Source organism: Bison bison, unplaced genomic scaffold (assembly GCF_000754665.1).
Source record: "Bison bison bison isolate TAMUID 2011002044 unplaced genomic scaffold, Bison_UMD1.0 scf7180017864370, whole genome shotgun sequence".
Lineage (NCBI taxonomy): Eukaryota > Metazoa > Chordata > Mammalia > Artiodactyla > Bovidae > Bison > Bison bison.
Genome location: NW_011494942.1, coordinates 483,319 through 500,407, shown reverse-complemented (window position 1 = coordinate 500,407; position 17,089 = coordinate 483,319). Strand labels below are relative to the sequence as shown.

General features: G+C 37.9%; 1 protein-coding gene across 1 annotated transcript in view; it reads right to left on the bottom strand.

Moving 5' to 3' along the window:
- LOC105000187 (stonin-1) overlaps positions 1-17,089 on the bottom strand; it is a 124,813-nt gene that overhangs the window by 10,856 nt on the left and 96,868 nt on the right. The window contains exons 9-10 of the mRNA XM_010855897.1: positions 2,706-2,966; positions 1,941-2,030 (exon numbers count right to left, since the gene is read on the bottom strand). Coding sequence (XP_010854199.1) covers positions 1,941-2,030; positions 2,706-2,966 — 351 coding nt within the window. The remainder of the gene's footprint in view (positions 1-1,940; positions 2,031-2,705; positions 2,967-17,089) is intronic.

Genomic DNA, 17,089 nt, shown 5'->3' with positions numbered 1-17,089 from the left:
TCTGTTAATCCCAAACTTCCAATCCTTCCCTCCGCTACCCCCACTCCTTGGCAACAAGTCTGTTCTCTACATCTGTGAGTCTGTTTTCATTTCATAGATATGTTGATTTATGTTGTATTTTAGATTCCATAAGTAAGTGGTATTATATGGTATTTCTTTCTCTGTCTGATTTACTTTACTCAGTATGACAATCTCTAGATCCATCCATGCTGCTGCAAATGGCATTATTTCATTCTTTTTTTGTTGCTGAGTAATATTCCATTGTGTATATGTACCAAATCTTCTTTATCCATTCCTTTGTAGGTACACATTTAGATTGTTTCCAGGTGCTGGGCTATTGGATTGTAAGCAGTGCTTCTATAAACATTGGGGTGCAGGTATCTTTTCGAATTACAGTTTTGTCCAGATAAGTGCCCAAGAGTGGGACTGCTGAATCATAGGGCAACTCTAATTTTAGTTTTTTGAGGAACCGCCGTACTGTTTTCCATAGTGGCTATACCAATTTACATTCCCACCAACAGTGTAGGAGGGTTTCCCTTTTCTCCACACCCCCTCCAGCAATTGTTATTTGTAGACTTTTTAATGATGGTCATTCTGATTGGTGTGAGGTGGTACCTCACCGTAGCTTTGATTTGCATCTCTCTCAAACAAAATCCAATAACACGTAAAAAAGGTTCACACACCACAACCAAGCTGGACTCATCCCAGGTGCGCAAGGATGGTTTAATATACACCAATCCATACGATATACACATTAACAAAAGACAGGACAAAAACCATGTGATCCTCTCAACAGAAAAAGCATCTGATAAAATTCAACACCCATTAATGATTAAAAGTGATTACCCTTATGAAAGGGGGTATAGAGGGAACATGTCTCAATATAATGAAAGGTATTTATGACAAACCCACAGCCAATATAATACTCCACAGTGAAAAGCTGAAAGCCTTCCTGCTAGAATCTAGAACAAGACAAAGATTCCCACTCTCACCACTTCTCTTCAACATAGTATTGAAAGTCCAGTGATTCTTCCAACATAATCTCTAATTCTTCTATGTTCTATGCTTCCATCTTTAGTCTGGGCTCTGTTACTTTAGGTACCATCCCTGTTCTTCTTACTATTTGCCACTTCCAAATTAATAAAGCCAGTTTTTAAACCCAATTGAAATTTTCTCAATATCATCCTTAGAGGGCTAATGTCCACCAAATCAAGTTTGAATTTTCCCTACCAGGATTTTGGGTTTTCCAAGCTGCTTCAACCTCTGTCCCCCACCCAGCCTCATTTCCTAAAATATTCAAAAGGAAAACACTTTATTCAAGGCAGAGTTGTCTCTTCACTCTTCCTTATAATTCTATATGCATTCATTTCTCTGCCTTTTATTAGGCTATTCTACTCTCCTGAATGCCTACTCTCCATACTTATCTACATCCTACAAATCATTCAAGACCTATTTAAAAGCCCCACATCACCCAGGAAGGATTTGTGGAGAACTCCAACTACAAATGATTTCTTGCATTTCCCAGCCACTTCTAGGACTTAACTGTCTGTGCCACTTACCTTAGCATTTGATTTACATGCCACTCATCTTGGTATTTGATTTACATGCCATGTATTTTAGTATTTGATTTATCTGTCACATATTTTAGCTCTTGATTTACCTACCATCTTATTGTATGCCATTCTATTATTCCATACAGAAACATCTTGCTTCAATAAGATTGTCCCCTCTTTAAGACAAGGACTGTCACTTTTTTGGTATCACTGAGACCACACAGCACAGTGTTAGACCCAAAATACCCCTCAAATTTATAGAATTAACTATCTGTTTGAGATTAATTTAACTGAATAAAAACTCATCGTAGTATTTCCTGTCATTTTGCTTACTTTCTCCTATAAATGCAATTAATCAATCCAAAGTCTAAAAGGTGAGTACAGTACCTTATCATACTGACAGACAATCACATTATCCATGTCAAACAGGTCTGGCACATCCTGCTCACTAACATCATCTCCAGAATTTAAAGGGTCCTAAAGATGAAAGATAGTCACATTAATGAATTTTATGATACTCTGAATTTTTTAAAGATAGAGGGACATATTCTGTCTCTCCCAAGTGCAAAGAATAGTACTATGCTTAAGTCAAACAGCCTGAGTTTGACTCCCAGTTTGACCACTCAACAACCACAAGATTGACCTATTTGGCAAGCTATTAAAACTCCTCATATCTCAGTTTTCTCATTTGCAAAATGAGAACAGTAATAAGAGCCATAGGGCAGTGGAATGTTAAATAACAAAAGGCAATACGATTTAGTATGGTACCTGGCACATATGTAAGGCCACCATAAACGATAGCTAATAACACTTATGCTTCTTAATTATCACATTCCACAAAGATTTCATGGCGTGTATTAGGATTAGAGCAAAACATTATGCTTCTACCCTGGCTGCCTTCTTTAACTTCACTCCCATCCCTTCAAACTCCCACTACCTCTAGTTAAGACTAACAAATATAGTAACTGATTCCTAAATACTGATTTACATTGCAGCTTAAGGTCAAAAGCTTAAATACAAGTACACATACAAGTCTCACTTTAAAGATTAAAGACAGCATTGATCTGAACTGTTATTTCTCTTGGTTCCAAAGTATATTAGAACACAAATGCTATAAATTTTTAAAACTTTCAACTCAAAAATAATCCTTACTTCTTCCAAAAGGTCTATCTCAGGGTCTTCATTATCACTACTGTTCACACTTGAATCTTCATTTGATACACTGCCAGTTTCTTCTTCAGTTACCTTCAGGTCTCCTGCATCAATAATCCCTAGCAATCCATTCTCGTCTACATCTCTTGTATTTCCTATTTCATCATTGGAAGATGTATCTCCAGTTCCACCTATTTGAATTATCTCATTAACGTCACCATCAGTTACCCGAATGCTTAAATCCATCTCAGAACTGGAATCCTAAAAATAGAAAGAAATGCAATAAAGTTTTGTAAGTCAAAGGAAGTATACAAAACACTGAATCAGCAAAATATAAAATTACATAAGCATTTCGTAAGTGGCTTCTTAAAATATATTTGTCCCTAGTCAGGTGATGTTCCCTAATTTTGAATTTTAGAACATTGCTAGCATTTCTACATAATATGGGGATAAATTTATATTTAAATTGTAAATAAACTCGCAGTCATACATAGACAGAAATCAGTTGTCTGCTTTCCAGTAATATTTATCAGTTTTTATACATTTCTAATTTTAAAAAGATATGCAACAAGCAACAAATGTTAACTGCATAGCACAGGGAACTATAGTCAATATCTTATAATAACCTATAATGGAAAATAATTTCAAAATTAACATGTTAATACATACAACATGTGTCACACAAAAAAGAATTCTACTTTCTTTTTGCCAGTTCTTCTAAATGTCCTGCTGCTGCTGCTAAGTCGCTTCAGTCGTGTCCGACTCTGTGCGACCCCATAGACGGCAGCCCACCAGGCTCCCCCGTCCCTGGGATTCTCCAGGCAAGAACACTGGAGTGGGTTGCCATTTCCTTCTCCAACGCATGAAGGTGAAAAGTGAAAGGGAAGTCGCTCAGTCGTGTCCGACTCCCAGCGACCCCATGGACTGCAGCCTACCAGGCTCCTCTGTCCATGGGATTTTCCAGGCAAGAGTACTGGAGTGGGGTGCCATCGCCTTCTCTGCTAAATGTCCTGTGGACATCTAATAACAATCTATGAGATACAAAATTTTAAATACATTTGTGTAGGATATGATTAATATAAATTAAATATAAATCTATTACATTTAAATTATAAATGACATTTCAAGATGCTCTTATTCTTATTTTTTCTGCATTTGATAAAATATTCTCAGAGAAATGTTCATATGTCTTACTATGATTATATATTTTTTTATTTTCCCTTATATTTCTTCTGATATTCTAGTGGTTTATGATGTCTATCTTCTTGGTGAACTGTACCTTTTATTATTAAAAATATTCATCTTTGTTTCATTTAAAATAAGTAATTTTTTAAAAAAAGAAAGCCCAGAAAAAAAAGTATCAGCTTCTATACAAACTAATGTAAAATTAAATAATACCTCTAAAGTTTTAACTGTTTTATTTTAAACAATAATTCAACAAAGTAGAAAGGACAAGTGACATCACGTTTAATGGATAAATTAAAAATATAAAGGACTGTACTAACTAGAATAAGCCAAACACTAAAAGAAAATATAAATCGAAACTGACAGAAATGAAAAGATTAAGACAAATCCACAATTATAGTTGGAGAATTCAACATTCCTCTCCATAGTAATCAATTTAAAAACTAGACTGAAATTCAGTAAGAATGTAGAAAACCTGAACAACACAATGAACCAACATAACCTAACTGGCATTTACAGAAAACTACTCCCAAAGAGCTAAATGCACATTCTTTTCAAGAGTACACAGAATGTTCATGAGATGTATCATATTCTGGACCCTAAAACAAACCTTGACAAATATAACACATACAAAGTATATGTTCACTTAGCAAAAGGAATTATACCAGAAATCAGTAATAGAAAGATCTGGAAAATCCTCAAATATTTACAAATTAAACAACACATTTCTAAATATCCATGGGTCAAAGAATAAGTCACAAGGAAAATTAAAACATAATTTTAACTGAATGCAAACAAAACCATGACATTGTAAAACTTGAGATGAACCTAAAGCAGTGCGTAGAGGGAATTTTATAGCATTAAATGATTATATAAGAAAAGAAGCAAGTCTCAAATCACTGACCTAAAATTCCACTTTAAGAAATTAAAATGAGAAGACCAAATTAAGCTCATAGCAAACAAGGAAATAATAAAAAGGAGCAGAGTAATTACATGAAATTAAAGTTGATATCAGTTCAAAATAGACTGTTAACAACTTTAACCACAAAGAAAACATGGAATACACACAAAAGAAATGAGAAAGGAATCAAAATGTGTCATTACAAAAAATCAACTACACACAAAAGAATATAATAAGGGAAGAAATGAAGGTCAAAAAAGCTAAAAGACACACAGAAAATAACAAAATAGCAAGAATAACTCCTCCCCTATCTGTAATTACTTTAAATGTAAATAGATTAAACTCCCTAATCAAAAGTAACAGTTTGGCAGAATGGATAAACAGTACCCAGCAATATGCTGTCTACAAGAGACTCAACTTAAACGGAAGACACACACAGGTCAAAAGTAAAACTATGGAAAAAGACATTCCATGCAAATAGTAACCACAAGGGTTGGGGAAACTATGCTAACATCAGACAAAAAAGACTTCAAGTCAAACACTGTTAAAAACAAAGAAATTATATTATGATAAAAGGATCAATTCATCAAGGAAATATAACAATTATAAACATATATGCACCAAACATCAGAGCTCCTAAATATATGCAACAAAAAGGGAGAAATAGCTCTGCAATAATAGTAGGACATTTCAATACTCCACTTTCAATAATGAATAGAACCACAAGACAGAATATCAATAAGGAAGTAAAGAACTTGAACATGACAGACTAATTACACCTAACAAACATAAACAAAATATGCAAAGCAGCAGGACACACATTTTTCTCAAGTTCACACAGAACATTCTCCAGGATAGGCTGGTAAGTTAGGCCACAAAAAAGACTGAAATCATACAAAGTATCTTTTTTTGATCACAATGGAATGAAACCAGAAATAAAAGCAGAAGGAAACCCAGAAAATCTACAAGATAGAGAAGTTAAAGAACAGTCTAAAAAAAATTCAATGGATCAAAGAGGAAATCAAAAGAATCAGAATCTTCTGTCAAAAGATAAAAAATATCTTGAGACAAATGAAAACACAACACACCAAAACCTATGGGATACTGCAAAACAGTGCTCAGAGGGAAACTGATAGCTGTAAATGTTTGCATTAAAAAAAGAAGAAAGATCTCAAATTATTAATAATAATTTTAAGAAACTAGAAAAAGAAGAAATAATAAAGCCCAAAGCTAGTAGAAGGAAGGAAATAATACCAAGTAAAGCAGAGATAAAGAAAAGGAAAACAATAGAGAAAATAAAATCAGGAGTTATTTCTTCAAAAAGATCAATAAAATTGATAAATATATGACTCAACTGATAAAGAAAGCTAAAAATCAGAAGTAATGAAATTTTACTACTGATTTTACAGAAATAATAAGAACTGTAAGAGAATACTATGACTAACTGCATGCCAACAAGCTAGATATCCTACATGAAATGAACAAATTCCTAAAAACACATAACCTGCCAAGACTGAATGATGAAGAAAGAGAAAATATACACAGACTTATAATCAATGAGATTGAATTTAGTCATCAAAAAATCTCTCAACAAAGAAATGCCCAGGACCAGATGGCTTCACTAAAGAATTCTACTTTTATAACCTCAATCCTCAAAAATCCTCAAGAAGGGAATTTCCTAATGGTCCAGTGATTAGGACTCTTGAGTTCTCACTGCAAGGGCTAGGTTCAATCCCTAGTCAGGGAACTAACATCCCACAAGTAGCACAGAACAGCCAAAAAAAAAAAAAAAATTCTCAACAAAATACTAACAAAATTCAATAGCACATTAAAAGGATCACACACCTTGGCCAAGTCAGATTTATTCCTGAAATGCAAAGGTGGTTCAAAACATGAAAAATTAATATTAACACATTAACAGAATGAAGAGGTGGAAAAAACTACACAATCATCTAAATTAGTGCAGAAAAAGCATTTGAGAAATTCAACACCTTTTCATGATTTAAAAGAATTCAAACTAGGAATAGAAAGAAATTGCCTCAACATAATGAAAGTGAAAGAGCAGAGTGCAAAAGTTGGCTTAAAGCTCAACATTCAGAAAACTAAGATCATGGCATCTGGTCCCATCACTTAATGGCAAATAGATGGGGAAACAGTGTCAGATTTTATTTTTGGGGGCTCCAAAATCACTGCAGATGGTGACTGCAGCCATGAAATTAAAAGACGCTTACTCCTTGGAAGAAAAGTTATAACCAACGCCTAGACGGCATATTAAAAAGCAAAGACATTACTTTTCCAACAAAGGTCCGTCTAGTCAAAGCTATGGTTTTTCCAGTAGTCATGTATGAATGTGAGAGTTGGACCATAAAGAAAGCTGAGAGCCAAAGAATTGATGCTTTTGAACTGTGGTGTTGGAGAAGACTCTTGAGAGCCCCTTGGACAGCAAGGAGAGCCAACCAATTCATCCTAAAGGAAATCAGTCCTGAATATTCTTTGGAAGGACTGATGCTGAAGCTCAAACTCCAATACTTTGGCTGCCTGATATGAAAAGCCAACTCATTAGAAAAACCCTGATGCTGGGAAAGACTGAAGGCGGGCTAAGTGGATGGGACGACAGAGGATGAGATGGTTGGATGACATCACTGACTCAATGGACATGAGTTTGAACAAACTTCAGGAAATAGTAAAGGACAGGGAAGCCTGGCATGCTGCAGTACATGGGGTCACAAAGAGTCGGACACGACTTAGCGACTGAACAACAATAATCATGATGGCAGGGTACATCTTCTTTAATTCTTAACAGAAATTGAACCAAGTACCTCCCATAAAGCAATGGCAATGATTATTTATTACCTAGCTATGTACAAGATCATCCTATGCCACTCTACTCTTACCTGGGGTGAAATACATCTCAACATATTTTGACAAATACAAAAAACAGATTTTGTTAAATTGGCTTTTTCCTACAAAGAAATAAAAACATCACATCAGGTCAGTTTAGTCACTGAGTCGTATCCAACTTTGCAACCCCATGGAGTGCAGCATGCCAGGCCTCCCTGTGCATCACCAATCCCAGAGTTTACACAAACTCATGTCCATTAAGTCAGTGATGCCATCCAACCATCTCATCCTTTGTCTCTCCCTTCTCTTCCTGCCTTCAATCTTTCCCAGCATCAGAGTCTTTTCAAATGAGTCAGTTCTTCATACCAGGTGGTGAAAGTGTGGAGTCTGAGCTTCAGCATCAGTCCTTCCAATGAATAGTCAGGACTGATTTCCTTTAGGATGGACTGGTTGGATCTCCTTGCTGTACAAGGGACTCTCAAGAGTCTTCTCCAACACCACAATTCAGTTCAAAAGCATCAATTCTTCGGTGCTCAGCTTTCTTTATAGTCCAACTCTCACATCCATACATGACTACTGGAAAAACCATAGCTTTGACTAGACACAACTTTGTTGGCAAAGAAATGTCTCTGCTTTTTAACATGCTATCTAGGTTGGTTATAACTTTTCTTCCAAGGAGCAAGTGTCTTTCAATTTCATGGCTGCAGTCACCATCTGCAGCCACCACCTGCAGTGATTTTGGAGCCCAAAAAGTAAAGTCTGTCACCGTTTCCACTGTTTCCCCACCTATTTGCCATGAAGTGATGGGACCAGATGCCATGATCTTAGTTTTCTGAATGTTGAGCTTTAAGCCAACTTTGCGCTCTCTTTCACTTTCATTAGGAGGCTCTTTAGTTCTTCTTCACTTTCTGCCCTAAGGGTCATGTCATCTGCATATCTGAGGTTATTGATATTTCTCCCGGCAATCTTGATTCCAGCTTGTGTTTCATCCAGTCCAGCATTGCTCATGACGTACTCTGCATAGAAGTTAATTAAGCAGGGTGACAATATACAGCACGTACTCCTTTCCCGATTTGGAACCAATCTGTTGTTCCATGTCCAGTTGTAACTGTTGTTTCTTGACCTGCATACAGATTTCTCAGGAGGCATGTAAGGTGGTCTGGTATTCCCATCTCTTTCAGAGTTTTCCACAGTTTATTGTGATCCACACAGTCAAAGGCTTTGACATACTCAATATAGCAGAAGTAGATGTTTTTCTGGAACTCTCTTGCTTTTTCAAGGTTGGCAATTTGATCTCTGGTTTCTCTGCCTTTTCTAAATCCAGCTTTAACATCTGGAAGTTCATGGTTCACGTACTGTTGAAGCCTGGCTTGGAAAATTTTGAGCATTACTTTGCTAGTGTGTGAGATGAGTGCAATTGTGTGGCAGTTTGAACATTCTTTGGCATTGCCTTTCTTTGGGAGTGGAATGAAAACTGACCTTTCCCAGTCCTGTGGCCACTGCTGAGTTTTAAAATCTGATTAAGAGATATTCATTTTGAAGTATCATAAGTGACTTAAAAAATATGTGCTCAATTAACTAAATCATCAATTCAAATAACTATCAGTATGATGATTTATCTTAGAGGAATATCAGGATGGATTTGGAATTTTTTAATGTCCCAATAATTCTAATGGGTGTCCCAAGTGGCACTAGCGTGGGAGAGGTAAGAGGCACGGGTTCCACCCCTGGGTCAGGAAGATCCCCAGGAGGAGGGCATGGCGACCCACTGCAGTATTCTTGCCTGGAGAATCCCAACTACAGAGGAGCCTGGCAGACTACAGTCCAGAGGGTCACAAAGAGCCAGACATGACTGAAGCAACTTAGCATGCATGCACACAATAATTCTAATATTTAGCCAGAGCTGAGAATTATTGAGCCAAATAAACTCGTCACAGATCCTCCCTTTTAAAGTTTATATTCTAATATACATATATATCTTTCCCGCTCAGGTGTTGGGTCCACAGATATTAATAAAATATACCTCTCCACGCACAGAGGACATTGTAACATATCTTTTAACTACATTATGACAGATACATGCTTAAGGGGCTATGATGATACAGAAGAGATACATCCAAGCTAATAATAAAAGGGGAGTGGTTAGGTAGAAAGGTATTAAAATAAGACTTCTGGAGAAAGTAATAAATGGCTAAGTAGGAATTAACCATAAGGAAGGATGGTGGGAGAAAAATCCAGGCACAAAGCTGAGGGGACAGCAAAACCAAAGAGAGGCAGGAAACAACAAAGTCAACACAGCTAATTGCTCGTGGTTTGTTGTTCCCAATAAAGCAGTAGGTATGAAAGGAAGGAAGAGTAAGAAAGAAACGCAGAAAACATGGAGTCCTTGTGCACCACACTGAGTGCTGGCCTAGGAGAAGGAGACTGCCAGGGATTTCTCAGCAGAGACAGGGTTACTCAGGATCAGCAGAGATGTGGGGTGTGCAACCATGGGAGGCTTTGCGCAAGTCCCCTCGAGGTAAGAGAGCTTATAGAAAGAAGGCAGTTGGGAAAGCTGCAGTAAACAAAGATCCCACTGCTTTTCATTGCTTAAGTTGTTGTCAGGAAACAAGAGGGGTCTTTCTTCTGGCTGGGCTCTGCCATCGTCACTGGGTGTGAAGAGTACCCCCTGTAGGTCTCCCAACAGTATTTAATCAAGGTTTCTATTAATGTTTTTTCACAAGGAGTTTAAATTTTATCCTGTAGCTTGATGGGCAATCAGTGACATGGCAAGCGGGCTGTATGCTGGGTAAATCTATGGTAGAGAAGAGGAGCAGAGATCATAGCAAATGTGCACTGAGTTCTTACCATGTGCTAGGAAGTACACTGCTGAGCACTTCACACTGATTTTCTCACATAATCTTCCCACCATCACAGTTCTACGGTAGATATGATTATCTTTATTTACAAATGAGGATATAGAAACTTGCCCAACTCACATGGTTATTAAGGGATATAAAAGGAATCCAAAACATTTCTCATCCCTGAATCTTTTAAGCTCTAGGATGGGTGGATTGGGAAGAGTGGAATAAGAACCCGCAAAGACTATAAGGCTAGTAATTAGTTAGAAACTATATTATCCCAAGTGAGAGACAATTAAGGCAATAGATGGAGAAGAGGGAATAGACTCCAGAAATACTTGGTTTTAAAGGATGTCAAAAATCATATGATTCAGTCTTTAAAAGGAATGAAATTCCTTTATATGCTACAACATGAATGAACCTTAAAAATGTGCTAAGTAAAATAAACCTGTCACAAAAGCACAAATATTGTATGACACCGTTCACAAGGTACCTGCTGCTGCTGCAGCTGCTAAGTCGCTTCAGTCGTGTCCGACTCTGTGCGACCCCATAGACGGCAGCCCACCAGGCTCCCCCATCCCTAGGATTCTCCAGGCAAGAATACTGGAGTGGGTTGCTGTTTCCTTCTCCACACAAGGTACCTAGAGTAATCAAATTCATAGACACAGAAAGTAGAATAGAAGTTACCAGTAGCTGAATGGAGGGGGTAATGAGAAGTTATTTTCTAATGGGTACAGAATTTCAGTTGGGGGATGATTAGAAAGTTCGAGAGATGCACAGTAGTGATGGCTGCACAACAACGTAACATACTTAATGCCACTGAACTGTACACCTAAAAAATGGTTAAAATGGTAAATCGTATGCTATACAGTGGACCCCTGAACAATATAGGTTTGAAATGTGCAGGTCCATTACACATGGATCTTTTTCAATAAATATGTACTACAAGATCTGTGATTGGTTGAATCCATAGATACAAAGGGCTTCCCTTGTGGCTCAACTGGTAAAGAATCTGCCTGCAATGAGGGAGATCTGGGTTCGGTCCCTGGGTTGGGAAGATCCCCTGGAGAAGGGAAAGGGTACCCACTCCTGTAGAGTCAGACATAACTGAGTGACTTTCACTTTCATGGATACAGAGGGCTGACTATAAACTTGTACATAGACTCTTCACTGCAGAGAGCTCAGGGTCCCTAACCCCTCTGCTGCTTAAGAGTCCACTGTATGATAAGAGAACAGACTCTATATGATTTCAATACTTTCAGTTCAGTTCAGTCACTCAGTCGTGTCCAACTCTGCTATCCCATGTAAGCACGCCAGGCTTCCCTGTTCATCACCAACTCCCAGAGCTTACTCAAATTCATGTCCATCGAGTTGGAGACTGAAGCTCAAGAGAATAAGAGGATTGGAAATGCACTTATCAATAAGAAGATCATCGTTAAAACCATGATACTGCATGAGACTGCCCACGGAAAACATGAACTAAGAAACAAGCTGAGGATAGAACCTTTAGGAAACAGGAAGGGCAGATAAAGAGGAGTCATGAAGGAGATAAGAAGAAGCAGTCAGAAAGGTAAAAGAGAAGGCAGCAGAAATAATATTTGGGAGAGGGACAATGAAGATGGTGGGGAGAGAAGCAAGAGATGAAAAGGAGCTGGAGAAGATACACCATCATACCCATTTCTCTCCTTCTACTTTTGGGAGTTACAATGAAAACCTGAGTTCCTAATTTTCTATAGCATTGTAAGATTAGAAAACAAAATTCCTCCACTGAGGAAAAACTTAACATAGTAATATACAATAATATGCACCTTAAAATAGGAGCATGTCAAAAACTGTCAGGAATATATTTTATGCAACAGTAATGATGTTAAACCTACATAAAAACTTAAGATCTTTGGCAGTCTACACAGGAAAAGCAGGCTAATTGTACACGAAGGGCTAACTGTAACTTGTTTTCAGCAACAAGAATTTCTGAAAGCTACTTATAAGGAGTTATTTATAAACTTTTTTGAAAATTATATTAGTATAAATTTTACCAGATTACTATTTTAAGATATCCTACGGAAAAAATTTTTAATATAAATTAAATTCCTTTCAATGTTTGTGTTTTAAATACAGATATATTTTAAATCAACCAACAAGTTGTATGAACCATTATCCAATATGTCACATGCCCATAAAGCGTAACAGCACTAATCTAAATCTTATCATGGTGACAGAAGCTATTAAAAACTCCATAAACATCTCTGATAACTCTAAAAATTATGAGGCTGGTTTTATGCCCAGTCTACAGCAATCACTGAATTTTAAAGAGCAACATTACATAGTTTGCTTTTAAGAGGCAACCCTGGAATTTGAACCTGTTGTGCTTAAGCTCTTAACCACTACCCTCTAAACAATCCTTGCTTAGTCTTCCTTAACTGATCTATTTCTCCATATCAAAACAAAGTACAAGATGACATCTAATAGGTGACAGCAGAATAAGTCCTTGAATCATCACTCCAGAAATCTTTAAAGGTCAGAGCCCAGGAGGAAAATGCCTCTAAAATTATAAGTGATGAAAACACTTACAGTCATTTTCTCTCAAAATCAACTGTTTCATAATTAGGAATTTATCCTACATTTCTTAAATTTTATATGGTTTGTGAAAATATGATAAAAAATGCTCAAAAAGTATTTTACCCTTAGTGTGTGTACTTGGTCACTCAGTTATGTCTGACTCTTTGCGACCCTATGGACTGTAGCCCGCCAGATTCCTTTCTCCGTGGGGATTCTCCAGGCAAGAATACTGGAATGGATTGTCATTCCCTCCTCCAAGGGATCTTCCCAACCCAGGGATCAAACCCAGGTCTCCCGCATTGCATGTGAATTCTTTACCATCTGAGTCACTAGAGAAGCCCTTAATACATTATACCAAACTAAACTAAAAACACTTGCTAAAAGATTTTGAACAGGCTTCATCAAACATCTGAAATACTCTAATAATAAGTCAAATGGTTTCTGATAAACATGTTCTTTGTTCATTATCCTTCACTGTACCCTATAGGATACCTTGGGCTTCCCTGGTGGCTCAGACAATAAAGAATCTGGCTGCAATGCAAGAGACCTGGGTTTGATCCCTGGGTTGGGAAGATCCCCTGGAGAAGGGAACGGCTACCCACTCCAGACTAGATCTGATAGACAGAGTGCCTGATGAACTATGGATGGAGGTTAGTTGACACTGTACAGGAGACAGGGATCAAGACCATCCCCATGGAAAAGAAATGCAAAAAAGCAAAATGGCTGTCTGGGGAGGCCTTACAAATAGCTGTGAAAAGAAGAGAAGCGAAAAGCAAAAGAGAAAAGGAAAGATATTCCCATGTGAATGCAGAGTTCCAAAGAATAGCAAGGAGATATAAGAAAGCCTTCCTCAGCGATCAATGCAAAGAAATAGAGGAAAACAACAGAATGGAAAAGACTAGAGATCTCTTCAAGAAAATTAGAGATACCAAGGGAACATTTCATGCAAAGATGGGCTCAACAAAGGACAGAAATGGTATGGACCTAACAGAAGCAGAAGATATTAAGAAGAGATGGCAAGAATACACAGAAGAACTGTACAAAAAAGATCTTCATGACCAAGATAATCACGATGGTGTGATCACTGACCTAGAGCCAGACATCCTGGAATGGGAAGTCAAGTGCGCCTTAGAAAGCATCACTACGAACAAAGCTAGTGGAGGTGATGGAATTCCAATGGAGCTCTTTCAAATCCTGAAAGATGATGCTGTGAAAGTGCTCCACTCAATATGCCAGCAAATTCGGAAAACTCAGCAGTGGCCACAGGACTGGAAAAGGTCAGTTTTCATTCCAATTCCAAAGAAAGGCAATGCCAAAGAATGCTCAAACTACTGCACAGTTGCACTCATCTCACACGCTAGTAAAGTAATGCTCAAAATTCTCCAAGCCAGGCTTCAGCAATACGTGAACTGTGAACTTTCTGATGTTCAAGCTGGTTTTAGAAAAGGCAGGGGAACCAGAGATCAAATTGCCAACATCTGCTGGATCACCAAAAAAGCAAGAGAGTTCCAGAAAAACATCTATTTCGCTTTATTGACTATGCCAAAGCCTTTGACTGTGTGGATCACAATAAACTGGAAAATTCTTCAAGAGATGGGAATACCAGACCACCTGACCTGCCTCTTGAGAAACCTATATGCAGGTCAGGAAGCAACAGTTAGAATTGGACATGGAAAAACACATTGGTTCCAAAAAGGAAAAGGAGTTCGTCAATGCTGTGTACTGTCACCCTGCTTATTTAACTTATATGCAGAGTACATCATGAGAAATGCTGGGCTGGAAGAAGCACAAGCTGGAATCAAGATTGCCGGGAGAAATATCAATTACCTCAGATATGCAAATGACACCACCCTTATGGCAGAAAGTGAAGAGGAACTAAAAAGCCTCTTGATGAAAGTGAAAGAGGAGAGTGCAAAAGTTGGCTTAAAGCTCAACATTCAGAAAACTAAGATCATGGCATCCGTTCCCATCACTTCATGGGAAATAGATGGGGAAACAGTGGAAACAGTGTCAGACTTTATTTTTGGGGGGCTCCAAAATCACTGCAGATGGTGATTGCAGCCATGAAATTAAAAGACGCTTACTCCTCGGAAGGAAAGTTATGACCAACCTAGATAGCATATTCAAAAGCAGAGACATTACTTTGCCAACAAAGATCTGTCTAGTCAAGGCTATGGTTTTTCCTGTGGTCATTATGGATGTGAGAATTGGACTGTGAAGAAAGCTGAGCGCCAAAGAATTTATGCTTTTGAACTGTGGTGTTGGAGAAGACTCTTGAGAGTCCCTTGGACTGCAAGGAGATCCAACCAGTCCATCCTAAAGGAGATCAGTCCTGGGTGTTCATTGGAAGGACTGATGCTGAAGCTGAAACTCCAATACTTTGGCCACCTCATGCGAAAAGTTGACTCGTTGGAAAAGACCCTGATGCTGGGAGGGATTTGGGGGCAGGAGGAGAAGGGGACAACAGAGGATAAGATAGCTGGATGGCATCACTGACTCAATGGACATGAGTTTGGGTAAACTCCAGGAGTTGGTGATGGACAGGTAGGCCTAGCGTGCTGTGATTCATGGGGTCGCAAAGAGTCGGACACGACTGAGCGACTGAACTGAACTGAACTGAACCCACTCCAATATTCTTGCCTGGAAAATTCCATGGACAAAGGAGTCTGGCAGGCTACAGTCCATGGGGTCACAAAGAGTCAGACATGACTGAGTGACTTTCTCTTTCATAGTAAACTTTATACTATACCCTTCCCTTTTATCTAGAAAAGTATTAAGGTTGCAGTTAACTACTATATTGCTACAGATTTGTACAGCATTTCTAAAGAACTACTAAATCATTAGTCAGAGACACAAGTTTTCAATTATTTGTCATATGTCACTAAATTGTATAAGTGGAGTTAGCTGTAAGACATTTTACATTTGTAAAAAAATAACACAAACCACTTGTAAAAGAATGAAACTAGAACACTTTCTAACACCTTACACAAAAATAAACTCAAAATGGATTAAAGATCTAAACGTAAGACCAGAAACTATAAAACTCCTAGAGGAGAACATAGGCAAAACACTTTCTGACATACATCACAGCAGGATCCTCTATGACCCACCTCCCAGAATATTGGAAATAAAAGCAAAAATAAACAAATGGGACCTAATTAAACTTAAAAGCTTCTGCACAACAAAGGAAACTATTAGCAAGGTGAAAAGGCAGCCTTCAGAATGGGAGAAAATAATAGCAAATGAAGCAACGGACAAACAACTAATCTCAAAAATATACAAGCAACTCCTACAGCTCAACTCCAGAAAAATAAATGACCCAATCAAAAAATGGGCCAAAGAACTAAATAGACATTTCTCCAATGAAGACATACAGATGGCTAACAAACACATGAAAAGATGCTCAACATCACTCATTATCAGAGAAATGCAAATCAAAACCACTATGAGGTACCATTTCACGCCAGTCAGAATGGCTGCGATCCAAAAGTCTACAAGCAATAAATGCTGGAGAGGGTGTAGAGAAAAGGGAACTCTCTTACACTGTTGGTGGGAATGCAAACTAGTACAGCCACTATGGAGAACAGTGTGGAGATTCCTTAAAAAACTGGAAATAGAACTGCCTTATGATCCAGCAATCCCACTGCTGGGCATACACACTGAGGAAACCAGAAGGGAAAGAGACACGTGTACCCCAATGTTCATCGCAGCACTGTTTATAATAGCCAGGACATGGAAGCAACCTAGATGCCCATCAGCAGATGAACGGATAAGAAAGCTGTGGTACATATACACAATGGAGTATTACTCAGCCATTAAAAAGAATACATTTGAATCAGTTCTAATGAGATGGATAAAACTGGAACCTATTATACAGAGTGAAGTAAGCCAGAAAGAAAAACACCAATACAGTATACTAACACATATATATGGAATTTAGAAAGATGGTAACAATAACCCTGTGTACGAGACAGCAAGAGACACCGATGTATAGATCAGTCTTATGGACTCTGTGGGAGAGGGAGAGGGTGGGGAGATTTGGGAGAATAGCATTGAAA